This window comes from Prorops nasuta, unplaced genomic scaffold (genome assembly GCF_024137725.1).
Source record: "Prorops nasuta isolate Cenicafe-Biocafe unplaced genomic scaffold, Cenicafe_Pnas_1.2 PNAS00027, whole genome shotgun sequence".
In the NCBI taxonomy this organism is placed as follows: domain Eukaryota; kingdom Metazoa; phylum Arthropoda; class Insecta; order Hymenoptera; family Bethylidae; genus Prorops; species Prorops nasuta.
Genome location: NW_027116824.1, coordinates 1,982,892 through 1,999,598, shown reverse-complemented (window position 1 = coordinate 1,999,598; position 16,707 = coordinate 1,982,892). Strand labels below are relative to the sequence as shown.

At 37.9% G+C, this 16,707-nt stretch overlaps 1 protein-coding gene across 1 annotated transcript in view; it reads right to left on the bottom strand.

Moving 5' to 3' along the window:
* Nucleotides 1-777: 777 nt before the first annotated feature.
* Nucleotides 778-16,707, bottom strand: part of LOC136782572 (uncharacterized) — a 34,492-nt gene continuing 18,562 nt past the window's right edge. The window contains exons 9-16 of the mRNA XM_066742081.1: nucleotides 10,727-10,977; nucleotides 9,662-9,909; nucleotides 9,418-9,570; nucleotides 9,121-9,266; nucleotides 3,300-5,987; nucleotides 2,998-3,204; nucleotides 2,544-2,924; nucleotides 778-2,453 (exon numbers count right to left, since the gene is read on the bottom strand). Coding sequence (XP_066598178.1) covers nucleotides 2,254-2,453; nucleotides 2,544-2,924; nucleotides 2,998-3,204; nucleotides 3,300-5,987; nucleotides 9,121-9,266; nucleotides 9,418-9,570; nucleotides 9,662-9,909; nucleotides 10,727-10,977 — 4,274 coding nt within the window. The 3' untranslated portion in view covers nucleotides 778-2,253. The remainder of the gene's footprint in view (nucleotides 2,454-2,543; nucleotides 2,925-2,997; nucleotides 3,205-3,299; nucleotides 5,988-9,120; nucleotides 9,267-9,417; nucleotides 9,571-9,661; nucleotides 9,910-10,726; nucleotides 10,978-16,707) is intronic.

The window sequence follows — 16,707 nt, the reverse complement described above, 5'->3', positions numbered from 1 at the left end:
TTTTTTTATCGCATCCTGATTCATCCACAAAAAATATTTTTCAATTACTTTAATTTCAATCATTGTTCTTGATTTGAAATTAATGCATACTTGACCGGATTAAAGCTTTCCGTAGCAAAAATATCAATTTATTTTTATTTACACGTGATTTTGTCTACTTATTACAAAAACAACGCATTAATTAAAAACCAACTGTAATAAATTATTGCTAAAGTAGAATTTACTAGTCAACTGCTAGTTATGCTAAAAAAATTTAATTATGAACTGTACAAAGATCAGTTTTCTATCATTAGTAAAATTGATCTACTTGGCAAAAATTGCAAACTGTAGTAGTAAACTCTATTCGATTTTAAGCTTTACCAAATAGATAAATATAACAACGTGTTTAATAATAGGTGGATAAATGCTGGAAGATATAAATTAGCTAGTCACTTTACTGTTTTAGCAACTTGAGAAATCTAAATGATAATTCTTTTTTGGGATATTTGCAAAGTTTCATAATTAATCTTCTGTTGCTATTAAAATTACCTTTTTAAAAGTAAAGTTGGTAAAAGAAAGTTACTTAACTTTAATTATATTTATTCTCATTACGTTTTTTTGACTTATGACATTGTATTTAATGATCAAAAAATATATGATGAAAGCCTAAACTAAAAGCCATGAAACACTGCTATCCTTTCATTTCTTTCATTTTTCATGTTAGTACTGTCGCAATTGTATACTGGATAGATGAAAATATGCAATGTGGGATAAAGGGTCTACTGAAAAGATAAGACATTCAAGTTTTCAACAATTTTACTCCTAGACTGTTCCCCACGACTTTCCTTTTGGCCAGACTGACATGAAGCTTGTAGCTAGGCTTACGGTTTTTTTGTTACACAAATACATAAAAATAATGATATGTACAAATGTTGAATAATGTTTGACACTCAATGGACGAAATAATGAAATTGTGAATGATTGGTCTTAATGTACAAACTGTAGTTATGATTGATGGTCAATCAATACAAGTTAAGAGAGCAAAGCTAGATAAGTTAGGTAGTTAGAAGGTATACAAAATTAATATATTAATAATGACCTAAGAAAACCAAAAATGTTAGTCTTATTGCAAAATTACTCGTATTCAGGGACATTATGCAGATCTGATTGTTATGTTTATGGAATGTTGGAGATCGGCTAATAAGTAGTAAGCACATGAAATGTGCTGCTCAAAATTCTCATATATTTATTTAAGTCACTTTTACCTAAGTACCTCACTTTTCTTGACTTCTTATTTACTGGCCTTTGTGTCTCTTAAAATAATCATTGGACATTGAATGGAAGGATTTCTCATTAATTTGATCATCTTCGGTTATGAATAACTACTTGCTTACTATAATAAAGTTCACGGACTAGAGTAATATTCAGATATTGTAAATGAAAAAGTTATGCTAATCAAATATTAAAGACTATTTGATGCTTCTCCTTCTTTTGTTTATTGAACTTATACAAAGCATTTTATACCTTTGACGTAGATAATAACTTGAAGGCCAAGTTTATCCTTAAATAACAAAATTCACGAATCAAAAGAGTAAATAGATTGTTGTCCTTCAATCCTATGTCTCCTTTTGTTATTGGCTAACATTATTATTAGTCAGTAGAGATACAAATTGTATGATATACCGTTATCTCAAATAACTTGACATTAAAGTCCACATTACTTAGAATAAAATAAGTTACATGATTTTTCTATTTTTCAGTAAAATATTATGATACAAATTAGTGTTACTTATGTATACACTAGGGTTTAAGAGCCATCAGTCCAGACTATAAGATACTAAATTATTATTAATATAGTTATTATCAATTTTTGAATAGTAATGTTATACCCTTTATCTTTAGCTTTCTTTGTACAAATACCTTTATACAAGATACATTTATAATATTGATATGGTCTTAATTATAATCATTTGTTGAGTACACATTTTCAAAAAAGATGTCGCTCAACAGAAAAAATATTACTTTCTTTTTCATATAAACATTGAATTTAGTTGAAAGTAGTTTTTGAGCTCAAGATTACTGATAGTTTTTAAGAAAAGGAATAAATCAGTTAAAAGTTATCGATAATTATTGTACATTTGGTCAAGTTAGATATTGATTTTACCCAGCTAATGTACTATAAGCATTATTCTGCAGAATACCATGCACCAAGGGCTCTTAACCCGTCGATAATATCACAGACGAATGAGTTTCCGTGTTGTGCGTTACGTGTTGCTATCTAAAAGTGCTAACAAGTGCGTTAATACGCTCAATTTTTTCGCTAAGAGCTCGTCGTTCAGAGTCAAGCACTGTTCTAACGGATAAGAGCTCGTAAATTCGTCGCTCCAATTGCATAGTCTCCGACCGCAGATTATTTGAATGTGCTATCAATTTTGATGTTTCGCTCGTCAAAATACTTTTCTCCAGCGTTTTTTCTGTAATTATAAGTGGACAATGCATATCTCCGTTTGAGAATACGAAAAATTAAATATCAATGTTAATTGTTTATAATCGGTCGTACGTACCTTTGGAATACTCCTTATAGGCCAATATAATATTTTCTATTCCAGTCCACTTAAGACTATCCGTAGAATTACCAACGTCTTCCGTGGCCTCGGTTATATCCACTATTTTACAATGCTTTACACCATTTTCACCAGGCATAGGCAATGTGGGATAATACATAGAAACAATATTTGGAACTAATGGAGATAATGGAGGTGGCCGTACCGGTATGTGTTTAATTTTGGTTCTATCCAATAGACGTATTTTTTGTGGAGGTTTTGGTAAAGACGGTGGATACTTCGAATAAACCTTTGCAATTCTCTCGCAATAAGCAGTAACAGAATTGATGCTTTTTCTCTTTTTTCGATCTTGCAATATTCGTTGCCATGTCACCTCGGCTTCTAATGGTATATAAATAAAAAATTATTTATCTTATTCTTCAAATTATTACAAGGATAAAACTCAAGTGCTTACCATCTCTTTTGTTCGGAGGCATTATATCTAGACCGAAAGTTCGAAGAAAACCAACTTTTGGTTCGAAATCTGGCGTATAGAGCAAAACATCAGGATGCTCTCTTGGAATGGGTAGCGCCGACTCTATTATAGCTTCAGAGTCAATAGGTGGATCCGGCGGATCTGGATTTAATTTGTATCTTTTTTCGACTTTGAAAAGCTCCAAATCTGTGAACAATTAATTTAAAATTAACAATTATATTCCAAATCAGGGCAATTTTGCCCCTGTACGGTGTACACAAGTAGTGACAGTTTGATCTTACCGTTTCTTTTGCTGAGGGTGGTCAAACCGAACATGGCGAGAAAAGATAATTTCTTCTTGGAGTATTGCAATTTTGCTGGTGGTCCTTTGGTTATCCAAAGATCTACGTCTCTGGTATCATCTTCCGCTTCGGAGTCGGAGCTGCATGCAAGAACGGAGCTTCTCTCTCTTTTTCGTTTCCGTCTCTTTTCAGCCAAGTCTAACGAGGACGTGACCTCGTTCGACTTGTTGGTCGTTACAAGAGCTTTTTCGTTGTTAACATGATCTTGCCTTATCAAAGCTTTGCTGAGGTCAGGCACATTTAGCACAGCGGGCTCGCACTTAACGGAAATCTCAGTCAAATTATTGCACTTGTCAGTAAAGCAGAATGCGGTTTTCAGCTCATTGGCCGAGAAATTCAGTAGCTTCTCTTGATACTTTGGTATCTGCAAAAGTACATTGGACACATTCTGACAGGTGCGTAACACTTCCTCAGATTTAATGCTCTGCATCAATTGTGCCGTATCTATCGGCGATTTTAATGTAATCTCATTAATACTAAACTTAAAACTCGGTTGACCAGGTAATGTGGACAAAATGTTCTGATCGTTTTGCGTTTTAACCTCGGTTTCGTTCTTATGATCCTTCTCGGTTGATTGGACAGTCGCAGAAACGTTTTGCACTGCCGGAATTTTGTTCGGCTCGGAGACTAAAGGGCCAAGTAAAGTTTTCTCCTTTAGTAAATTATTATTCGTTGATACATGATTCTGTTGACTCACTGCCGTCGATTGCTGCTGCAACAATTTATTCTGATTTTCAGCAATTGTTTTTTCGTTGCACAAATTAATCTTGCTGTCCTTCACGACGTTCTCCGCGCTACTTTTGTGGTAAGAGTTCGCATGATTCACAACCTTATTAGATAACGAGATATGATTATTCGCGTTACAATTGGCACTGATCATTCCTTTATCGCTAACGACAGGATTATTAGGGGCGTTCTGGATGCCATTGTCGCTTCGTTGCGAGTTTGGCGTTGTTACGTTAATTTCGATGTCGTGATAAGAGCTCGGCTGTTTGCTATTGAGCATCGATGTAGCGCCGATACTATTACTGCTAGAATTATTGGTAGTGATGAGCGTTGGCACAGATAGCTTGGATTGAGAATGATGCTGCTGAAATTGGTGCGTCGAAGAAGACAAATGGACCATTGGTTTGTACAAACTAGATACATGCGAAACGGAGATGTGGGGATGATGAAATTGCTGGGAAGGATAAGTAATGGCTTGCTGTTGCGGCGTCAATGGTGTCTGTTGGCTCAACGACTTGTTATTGGTATCCACCGGTGAATTTTCTTTGGCTTGACCAGCGATACCGTGCGAGCCAGAGGACAGGCTTCCGGGTGGCTTCGAGCAGTCCTGATGGTTAATCTGGCTCGCTATGCTGTGACTGTGACCAGTTTGCGCAGGCCTCGGTGGCTGAGGCTTGTTGGAGGACCTGAAGGAGTCTTCGAAGGGCCTGACGAAGGTCTGCTGCTGCGTGACTATCGTCGAGCTGGTTACAGTGGTTGCTGATGTAGCGGTGGAAAATATCACCGGACTCGCGCTAGTTATGACTATAGCCTCTTTGCTCTTCGAGGGATAATTTTGAGAGAGCGGCGGGGGTGACTTTCGAAGCGTAGTTATATGACTGGTAGCGTTCAAGCTGGACGAGATGGAATCTCCTGTCGCCATTAGACTGTGCGGTCCTAAGGTACTGCTGTTGCTGTTAATGTTACTGGCGTTCATGTTGCTGCCGCCTAGGCTGGCGGCGGCGTTAGTGTTGCTGAAGGAGGAAGTTGTTCCATGATTTGTTGGAAGAAACCTTTGATGCTGAATGGATGTCGATGGAAGCTGCTGCTGTGGCGTTGGTAGCTGCTGATGATATATGGAGGTGGTAATGGTGCTTGCCGCATTACTTATTATCGTGGCGGTGTGCTGACTAGAATGAATGGTACTTGATGCTGCTGGAGTTAAGTGAAGAGAAGGTATAGATATTATTGGGGTCAAAGGTAGAGAGAGAGTGGAAGGGGAGAGGGGAGGCGGGGGCGGAGGAGGAGGAAGAGGAGGAGGAGGCGGCGGCGGCGGCGGCGGAGGCGGAGGGCCAATGGTAGCGGAAGTTAGCGATGGTATGGAAGGAATCGAAGGTGGACAGAGTGGTGCCGCTGAACTTATAATTGGTGGGGGAGGTGGTGGTTGCGGCGGAGGCGGAAGTGGCGGCGGCGGGGGTGGTGGACCTAAGCTCAGGGGGGCCAGACCGGAGCCCAAAGGGGGTGGCAGACCTGAGGAATTGATGGAGCATATGGACGCAGCGGATCCCAAGGTCGGAGGTCCGGTCGGACCAACCGGGCTGGGAAAAGGAGGCAGTCGTGGGTGGTAGATACCAGCTGCTACGACCGACGAAGGCACCGTTGATGGATCGGTCGATACCACTGCGGAGGATGGGGCTGTTATCGATTGCTGGATGTTCTGTGCAACCGCCAGTGGATCCTCCTTCCGGTTCGCTTGCTGCAGCTGGTTATGGTGGCTGGCACTACTGCTGCTACCAGAAACTACTCCAATATTATTATTGATGCTGCTGTTGCTGTTGCTGCTCGGACGGTCCCTACTGCTCTCACGCTCCCGATCGCGTTCCCGGTCGCTGTGCATTTGAGCAGCTATGGTCGGCTTCCTAGCTGAAACAAATCCCGAAGACAGTGCTTGGTAATCCTCGACTGATCTCACTGCTTATCAGCTAATGTACCGTGGCAAGCAAACTGTACAAGAACAATATTTCCGGTGGACGCGTTTGACTCTTAAACTATTAAGATTTAGGCACGAGGAGAAGCGTTAAAGAAGTACACTTGAAAGAAAGTGCGAGATAAAGGCGGTTTGCTAAATTAAGGCCTGATAGTTAATCGCTTTGTTTAATCAACTGTTTTTTTTTTTTTTTTTTACTGTCAATGGATTCATGCTGTGACTTGCAGTTTTTTAGCCTGCTGCATGGTGATTTTACGAAATGCAAAACAATCGTGACCTGTTTAGTATATAAGTAGTAGGTTCTTCTTTTTTTTAATAGCGAGACTGGATGTAACTGCAATTTGCTTGAGGTTTTTCATCTAATGACTTACACTTACCTCCCAATACGCGTAATCCTCACGTCACCTTTTCTAAGTCTATACAAATTATTTCAACTAATGTTATCGAAGTATTGGGGATGATTTTTCTCTCGAATGAAACAAACTACGCTATAATATTTTATGAAAATCGATATGAAATTATTGATATTGTTGCAAGTTCGTGCTACCTGCTTCATTATGATTGATGAGAGTATACGATTTTGGTCTTTTCGTAATGATACTATCAGTGATGATGATAACAATGATGGTCATAATAGCATGATCGTATAATTATGAAATTAAATGAGTGAAATAAAACCTGATTGTTATGCTAAAGTTGAAATGAAAGAAATTACCGAATCTTCCCCAAAACTGTTTCAGAAAATGATTCGAGGGTCAAGAATTCCAAGGCAATCAGAATTTTGATCACGTTTTCAATATTTATTTTCAATTATAGTCGAAATATACATGTTTACATAATAAATTATATAAAAATGGTATAATTTTGACAAAAAAAACATGTGTGACAAAGTTATTTACATCGGTGGATATCAGGAAAAACATGTTCGCTATAAATAGGAGAAATTAATTTGACATTAAAAGATTAATTGAAAATTTCTAAAACAGTTGCGGGAATTAACGCAAGAGTGCATTTACGCCTATAAATTCAATGTATATTTATATATATAAATATATATATACATATACATACACACATCTACACACACACATGCCCCGTTTTTCATTTGCCTAATTATATATTAACTTTCTGTTGGTTAGTATTGTAACCTTCGAAAAGCAAATAGTAAAACAAATAATATTGAAAATATAAAATGTTAAAAAAATACGAATATTCTAATTACTGAATTTAACAAACAATAATTTCTCAGACATATTAAGTGATAACTGGTTGCCACTGATTAGTCAATGTAACAAATATTTTCTACAGCATACTAGTGAGCGAAAAATTAGAAAATTGAATTACTTGTCTTAAAAGGCGTATTTAACCCTGATAAAAATAGCGTCTTTCTACGCAAATAACCATATACATAAGTATATAAAATAAGTAGGAAAATCAGTTTAAATAAAATAGACCGATGTGTAAACGGCGTGCACTCTTATGTTAAAGCTTCGCCGTACGAGGACGTATTAATAATTATAGACAATTAACTAAATAACGAACTTGTCATTTTACATCATTAGATCTCCTAGTCTCATTTTATTAATACAAAATAGATTTAGGACAGGCATTTCTTGATCGAGAAATTATATAAACAGATAGTAAAATGACCGACCGAAGGTCGACTTACTTCTTTCCGTTTACCTTATCTTTTCCTAATACTAGCTACTGCAGTTAAGTCCGACTTCGGTCCGCAGGTAAATAAAACAATTAGCTAAATCGGGCCTCAGAAAACTGATTATATTTGGAGTGTTGCAATCCCAATAAATCTTGGGATAATGCTAAAAAGTATTAGTCTTTCTTTTCTGAAAAGAGCTAGAGCTCTTCGATCATTCCCTAATATTGATCAAGCGCGGAAAGTGTCGCGAGTTCATGCTAACTTCGCCACTTTACAACGAATTTTGGCAGTCCTCGACTGTTCACTTGCTTAAAAAATACCATTCCTATTTTCATAAGAAATGATTATCTAATTCTATAACTTCCGTTAGATCTAGGTTAAGATTAAAAGCGTAGTATGTTTATTTCCTCAATTTTTTCACAGTCAGGTATTTCTATAACGACTTCTCCTCGCTCGCCTCATCGGCTGGTCTTTAAACCTGGAAGAAGTTTTTTCGCAGTACATCTCATTCGTGACTCGTTCTAAGAAGATTCGTTACCGGAAAATGCTTGCTAAAAGCTAATTTGATTTACCTTTTCCTTTATAATACGAAGCAATAATCACAAGTAAACCAACGTGAAACGAGTACTCGTGGATGTAAATCATTTACGAGCGTAAAACATTGGTAAATCATTCACTGATACAGTTATATCGAAAAATTGTTATATCGTCAACTTTTAGTCTTATGGCAACTTGCAAAACTAATGTAAACGTTTTTATAATTACAGGAAAGATTAGCCAGAGGTGGGACGAAGTAAAAATTCAATCGTGATATTGAAATTAGTAGCCTTTCAAATGTAACAGTTTTAGTGACAACTAAAGAATCTCGAAGACACGATGTGTGTGTGAAATGAATGTAGAACACAATTGAAAACATTCGTACTCTTAAAAGGATTACAACACAGTAATACTGTCTTTATACAATTTGAATAATTTTTCGTACTTTATTATCATTGTAACACCACGGTGATTTAATTCTTTAGTATTATTTTAACTTATCTACTACGTTTTATTATTGTACAATAATAACTAATCACGTCGAGTAAAAAATCGTTTCCACAAACAATTACTCTTGATAATTTCTTTAATTATATATGTTGTGAATGGCGTTAAAGAAAATTACATGAGAAAACAATACCAAAATCTTGGTATTTCCTAGTCTTCGCTTTTCTTTAGTTGTCTCATTTTACTCTTCATATATAGGATAAAAATAAATGATAAAGAGAGATTCTAAGAGATTATATCCATGGAAAAGAAAAGAAACAAAGAGGTAGAAGATTGCGCGTGATCCATGTGATCCGGTATATATCGTGATTGGCGCGTGGCGATTTTCTTTTAATGAAAGGCAGTTGGGGGTGGAGCGACTCGCTCACCTGCAGTATCGGCGGATGCAGGTGCGGGCGCTGCTACCGGGCCGCTAGGACCAGAATTTCGTGCTGCTCTTCTCCTTTCCTCGTCCTCTCTTATAGCAGCTTGTTCCCTTGCTTGTCTCAACCTGTGCTCTTCCTCTAGTTTCAGTCTGAAATGAAAATTCGCACAGGCCAAAGTTAATTTTACAGGATCGACAGATCTATTAAAATTATGGATCGCTATCATCGGTTAAACTAAATTTTAAACGATAGACGCAACAGCAAAATAAAACACATATGTTTTCTTTTCCACGATCTTACCGTTCGTGCATCACAGGGGACATGAGTCCGAGAGACGCTGGTGGCAGCATATCAGGACTGTACCTCAACCCGTAAAGTGGGTATGACGGTAAACCAGGAAATAATGGTGGTCTCAACATTCCACACCGTTCCAAGTACAATTGTTCCTCTAATCTGTGGGTGACGAGAAAATAAAAGAAAATTACAAAATTTGAAGCATTTCCCTCTCACATTTTGATGAAAAATAACTCAGGGTCGAAATTACCTGTAAGCATGTTGCAGATGTGGAGGTGGATAAAGGCCATGATGATAAGGACTGTAGGCCGCAGGGTCCAAGGCAAAAGCCGGTGGTGCATGAGCGGTATGATGCTCGGGCCGGTATGGTTGAAAACCGGAACGAGCCAATAATTCAGAAGCTGCGGCAGTCACGCTATGTTTGCTAACTTCAGTAGGTCTGGCAGTCGTATATAAGGAAGGAATTTCTTCTGGTCTTCGCTCATGCGTAGATCGTTCCTAAAATAAAAAAACCATATGTTTATTGAAAATCTCATCTCAGCGACTAGATTAGCATCGATCTAACAAATGGCTGATGCGTTCTTTGATATTTGCTTGTAATAAAGTCATGTATATCCTCCCCCCTCTTCTTTTTTAAATGAAGACTTCTCTTAGCCGTAGATAAACACTTATTAGCAAGGCTTGTAATGAACTCGAGTAAAGAGCCGGCAATGAGTTGCCGGTTGGATGATCTCGCCATGAAAATTGGCAGGAAGGACGTACCTCCGGTCGAGTCAAGATAGCAACGGATCAGAACTTGGCACTTTGCAAGCCAAAGAAGGCTCCGCTGCCGGGAATAGGAAGCCTCTTTGATCTTTCGATTATCGCGAGTGAGCCAACTTCCTGCTTTCCGGCAGACCGAGTTTCTTTTTCATTTATCCGCTACTTGGATTAGCAATTCTTTTTTTGTCCTCGTAACCCTTATATTTCCGTTAAGTCTTCCGTAAGTAATTACCCTATGCAATCGTTACATTTTTATACAACACACGAGTCTCGTAGACTCTGCATCCAGGTACACTTTAACATTTTACCATAAATTGAAAGTTTTAAATACTTTTATCTTTTAAAATTACTCTTCATTTTCATTATCTTGAATAAAATCTTTGCGGTGGATGTATAATGGGGAGGGGTAGAGGGGGGGGGGATGAAACGAAAGAAAGCAAATTAAGGTTTGTACTTAGCAAAACGATCGTCATTTTTCCGTTATTATACGAGAGGCGTAGCAAAGAAGGAGAGATAAAGGAGAGATATGTAAATTTAATGAGAGCATTTTTACCTTGGCAGGAGAAGGTCCTCGAACCAGAGGAGGAGGTGCTCGGTTTTTTGGACTGGCTCGTGGTTCTTCTTCCGTAGAAGCTGGCCCTGCCTGTTTAGCAAGGTTTCTTAAAGCTGCGGCAAAACTTCGACTATTTGTTTGGCTACCGGGCCCAGGTCCTGGGGTATGACCTTGAGGTAGAACGCTGCTACTGGGTCTGTGGGATTTGCCGATCGAGGTTGGTTGCGCTTTGGTGCTAGCGGGTTGAAGTCCTGCAAATAAATATTAACAAGATTTTTAATTACGTATTTGATTACAAAATTTTTGTCATTTACTATAACTAATAATATTAATTTTATCGAGTATTTTTCAAGAATTTATATATATACATAAATCATGCGTTTCTTACACATTAAGACTATTTATTTAAACATGTATATATCAATCATAATTAATCATTAAAAAAGTTGTTCTTTCGATATTTATTATTTCCATGCTCGACAATTTTTGCAATCTTTAAATAGTAAAAAATTGAAGTAGTGTGCGAGCTTATATGACTGGATTCATTAAAATAGTACTATTGATTGTGTTTCAGTATTGGCAGTAGCTGTAGCAGCAGCTAGTGTCAAAGGATGATTGGATATACCACATCTGTGAGGTATCGATTTTTATACTAGAGCTAGTATGTAAAGACAGCGTCCATCCATAAGAAATGCATTGGTATTCGCTGCTCAATTATCGAACATTGTTAATACTCAACATTCCACTCGAATTTTAACGAAAAATACACTAACATTGTTTTATTAAATTGTTGAAACAGTGCTTAACGTACACATGTTCGAATAAAGTCTCACGTAACAAACTACAAAAACGATCTATGAACAAATAAAAACGAGCGAATAAAAACACTGCAGTAAGATTTCGTCTCAACCAAACACGATATCAATCTACATTACTCATAATCCGCCATGTAAATAAGTTCAAGGATCAACAAGCGCACAGTACTCGCATTCACCGGTTGAAATTTGTAATAATCTACAAAGATCAGAATCCAGGAGCATTAAATCACTATTTATTTTGGAAAAACATATTGACATAAATAGGAAAAGCATCGTGAAAAGCATCAATTTATCCGATTGAAGAAATATCCTCGAGGTGAGTTATGGGCGTAGAGAGACGGCTGAATGGAAAATTTCGTAAAAAGATGGATTTTTTTTCACATACAGCGCATTGGCAGTGAAAAGGGTGAAATTTGTTGAGAGAGGTTGGTATCTTTGTAGAGTTTCGTCGAGCCGTTATAAAGACGAGGGGGGGGGGGGGGGGTGCGAAGGCTTGCATGTGGAGGTTTTGGTTGTAGGAGAGGAGGGGGAGGAAGGGGGGGGGGAGTGGTGGGAAGGCAGACAGGCGGATAGTGGAGGGAGGAGAAGTTAAGGGGAGGGGATTGGGTTGACTGCGCGTCAGAGGCAGGATTTTGAAGGGTGGAGGATGGTGTTAAGCGGCTTACAGTCTGTTACCATGGTGACGCTACACCACTAAGACAGGAAGAGGCTGAATCCAACAGGAGCAGAGTTCCCGCGACCCTCGGTATCCCATCAACGACACCCCAACGACGCAGTCAATCCTCTCTCTCTCTCCTTCTTGCGCAACCTTCCACCCTATCCTTTCTCCTAGCTCCCCCCACCCCCCCCCCCCCCCCACGCTGCGCCACTGTTCTTCCACTCGGGAAAAAGCAGAAACCGACGCACAATGCTTTTCGACCAGCGATTCTTCGACCAAATCAAATGGCAAAACCGCTCGTTTACTGATTTGACATTTGGATTACGTCGTTAATTCCTTTTTACAACAACACACTTTCATCATCACTTTTTTATTCCTAGTCTAATTTATTTTCTTGTTTATAGCGACGATGGGTAAACACTTTGAGGATTTTAAATTAGTCTTCCTGGTTGCTAAATGTATCCAATATTCATTTATATATGGGATAAAGTTTAAATAATTTTTTTTTTAGACAGTACTAAATTCTTTAAGGCTACTTTTCATTTATTTCTCTTCCTGATGAGAATTCGTCTTTATTTTTCCTCCTTAGTGTAATTATAAACGTGAGATAATTAATAATTGTATCGTTGAAGAAATAGTATGGATAAAAAACTAATCTACTGGTGCAAGATTCTTTTATTTAGAATATAACGAAGCTATTGAATTGCGAGGTATTTTACAATCCACGTAAAAAGAGTGATTCGTTAACAGTATTCTTCCCATTATGCAAGATTGAAGTAAGATCTCAGGGTTTTCGAGTGTTAAACGAAAAAGTTATTGCAAAACGTTCGTGGAAACGTAAAATTGAAGCTGGTTGGTGCGAGCGTTGGATTTGGTTGGATAAGCATTTTCTTGGTAAGTCTGATTGAATCCTTCGATTTATGAATGCAACAACTGTGCCAGCTGCTTAAGTTGTGTGGGTGTGATTCGTGTTTAGTATCCTATATTATTTTAACCACGTGAAACATTCGTAAAGGGTATAGAATTTAAAGGCATTGGGAGTTGGGTGAAACTCTTCTATTTTACCAAAAAGCACTCTCAGTTATAATTATACTCCAAATATGATTTTTGAATTTTACGAGTGTAATTAAGAGAGAAAGATTGAGTTTTAGCATTGGAATCTTTTTGCAAGCTTCCTGCCTCGTTCATTATTCTCTGTACGTTCCCTTTTCACAAATTCTTGTATGTATATCTCGTGTCTAAAAAGATGTAAACAATTTTGTCCCCATTTGGTGGCTACGACTTCAAGCTGGAGACCTCCCCTTTTATTCCTTGAAAATGACTTTTTCTACTTACCAATCCCTCAAGAAACGTCTCGTTTCATGCTCGACTTATAAATTACGTCACTACTATTTTTATTTTCCCCTTATTCTCTAAACTATAATCTTTAACACATTATTTCTTACTTAACACAGCTCAACGGGTATCATGCAAAAATTAATCAAAAAAAGCTTAAAAAATAGAAAAGCAATTATAATAATTATTTGCAGAAAATCCCAGTCTCTAATTTATGCTTACTTTCAAACTAATCAAGAGACATGAAAACTAAAACCATAAAATCATTAATGACGTAACATAGTTTTTTACAGAAAAAAAATACAAGATATTTAACCATTTTTAGATAAAAAAAAAATATTCTGAAAATCAGAAAGAGTACAACAAAGTGTTCCTTTATCACCCATGTTTCCTCCCTCCCCAAAACAGTTAAAATTACAAGTATCGTATATCGTGTTTCTCATTCAACACTGGTCGTTGTTCCAGCCATTGGTAAACTTCTTGGCAAATTTATCTGTTTGGTAAAGCTTGAAATTGAATAGAGTTTAGCAGAGTTTGTAATTTTTACCAAGCCGATAAATTTTGCCAATAGGTAGAGAGCAGCCAACCTATTCAACTTATCCTTTCTCTCGAACAACGCTACCAACATCGCCAACTCTTACACTATATAGCTAACTATGTTGGTACTCTCGAGACTCGACTGAATACATTATTCGCTGTGTACTTCTTGCAAACCCGTGAGAGTGATTAACCGGAAGATTGATCGCGATTGCACGACCATCATAAATTCAATTTACGACTAAACGAGCAAGTTCCCGCCAACCTCTAGAAAATACTTTCTACAGTATTAAATACTTCCTTGAAACTCCTTCGCGTTAAAATTCTTCCATCTACACTTTTCCCAAAAGACTTTACGGCGCTGTGTTTTAGTACAGCGATAAATTTCTATTATTATCTTTTCTATCGTGATATCTTCGAAACGAAAGCAATACGTCAATTATTCCTGCCAACTTTTGATGTCCATCATGGCGTTGCTGTCAACGTCGTCAAATCTTCTTTCTCCTTAAACTGCACTGCGCGGTCTCTGCATTAAGGATTCAATTTTAAACCAGTGTCCCTGGGACAATTTACGTAACGTGGATGTAGGGATAAGAATTGGACCAGTGCTGATTTCCAAATAATATCTTTTTTACGTGAAATTATTTGACAAAATTAGCTAAGAGTTTGTTTAACGAACAGTCCTTATCCTGGCAGTTATATACACGAGTATCGTAAAAGTTTAATTTTTTTTCCATTTAAGTGAAGTTTTTTCGATTTCTCAACGAAATGACTAGTTACAATTTCTTTCTTTTTGCAGTTTCTCTCGAACGATTCGAGTGATTTAACGTTCACCTATAATGCTTCCTGCAGTGTTTGGCATAAGCGCTTTGGAGTGTCACCCTGTTAAATAGCGCACAATAGTGCAATCCCTATCGAATGTACACTTTCTTCGTTGGCCCTTTTGTGCGACCAGTCCGGCTGCTTCCTGTTCCGCGAGGATACGCGCATGCGTAAATCAACATCTGTCTGTCAAACAATTCGATCATCTTGCTTGGCAAATTACGTCCGAGGGCCGGAGAGACTCTTACCTTTGTCCAATCAACCCCCCCCCCCCCCCCCACCCTCCTCTCCTTAGTATTACTACTCTGTTCTCATCACAAACGTAAACAAACACTGCTATTCGAGTAATGACTTTCCAAGGTCAAACTCTTAAAGATGTTTTTAAACACTCCATTATATCTGCACAAACCGATACATACATATGTATATATTTCTCCGATGAACGCATGAAAAAAAGAAAACCAATAAAACAATAGCCCTCTGGGAAAGATTAATTTTTAACTGGAATAAAATGATAGACTTTTGTAGTTTATATTTCCGGTGAGATGGTAGTCGTAAAAGTTGAGATTTTATTTGATGAAAAATGAAAGCTGTTTCGGGAGAAAGATATTTTTCCACTTGAATTGGAAACGAAGTTGGCCGATGGCGTCAAACCGAGGGGTTACAGGAGGAACGTAGATCGATTTCCGTTGATTGCCAGCACGCAGACAGCTTGTGGCGAACCACCGAAATGAATACTGAAAGAATTCATCTTTGCAGACAGCCATCGTCAGCGAGGAGCTGCTGAAAAGCTTATAAAACTTATTTTCGCGAGGTTTATGCTGTGTAAACTTTTCGCGATAAGCAATAATTTTGGCGATATGCGAGAAATTTGAATCCAACTTGGCAGCAGCAGCACGGGAGATAAAGAATATTTTGATGAAGCTGTAATACGTGGTGCGAGAGAAGACGAGCATGAAATTTTCGAACCAACGACGAACATTGGGAAGAGAGTCGAAGGGGCTGGAACTCGGGTTACCCTTACGAGTCCCTTGACGTTTTGCCAAGCACCCCCATTGAATCACCATATAAACGACTCAAGCCCTACCACGCTCAGCCCCTGATCCGCCCTAACCTCAAATATACGTTTCATTTTAGTATATTTACCCCGCACTAGTCCAGACTAAAAAACATAGGCGTAGATCAATACATTTTCTCTATTCCAATATTTTTCTACGCTGCACTTTTTTCTAATCATTCCTGCATAGCACGTTGCATCTCTCTCTCTCTTTTTCAATTATTTTCTATTAAAACTTTCCATCGCAAGAATAATACTGGTTTTTTCTCTTGTTTTTCTTATAATTTTATTTTGCCGTCACTCGTAACTGTTGATACGGACGATAATGTGCGAATAAAATTGAGGGATTTTTATGCATTAAAAATATACTGAACAGTTGCATTGATTTTGTTGGAAAATTTGTATTACAATTTTTTATCCCAGGAAAATAATTAGAGAGAGAGAGAGAGAGAGAGAGAGAGAGAAAGAGGGAATAGAAAATTGAACTGGTTCCGCAGTGGAAAGAATAACAGGTGAGTTTGCGGATGATAGAGAGAATAGTCGCAAGATCGAACAAAGAATTTAGTTGGCGCGGAGAGGAATCAGCGAACAAGGGGAAAACGGAAAATAGAGACGGCGACGCCAATGCCAGTCGATCCACTCTTGGCATCAATGCCGCCATTTTGCAGCAACGTCGACACCAACACCGTTCGTTCGCGTTCACAAGGCGCTTTGGAATTTCCATATTAATTCGTTAGATCGTGAAACGTGACGG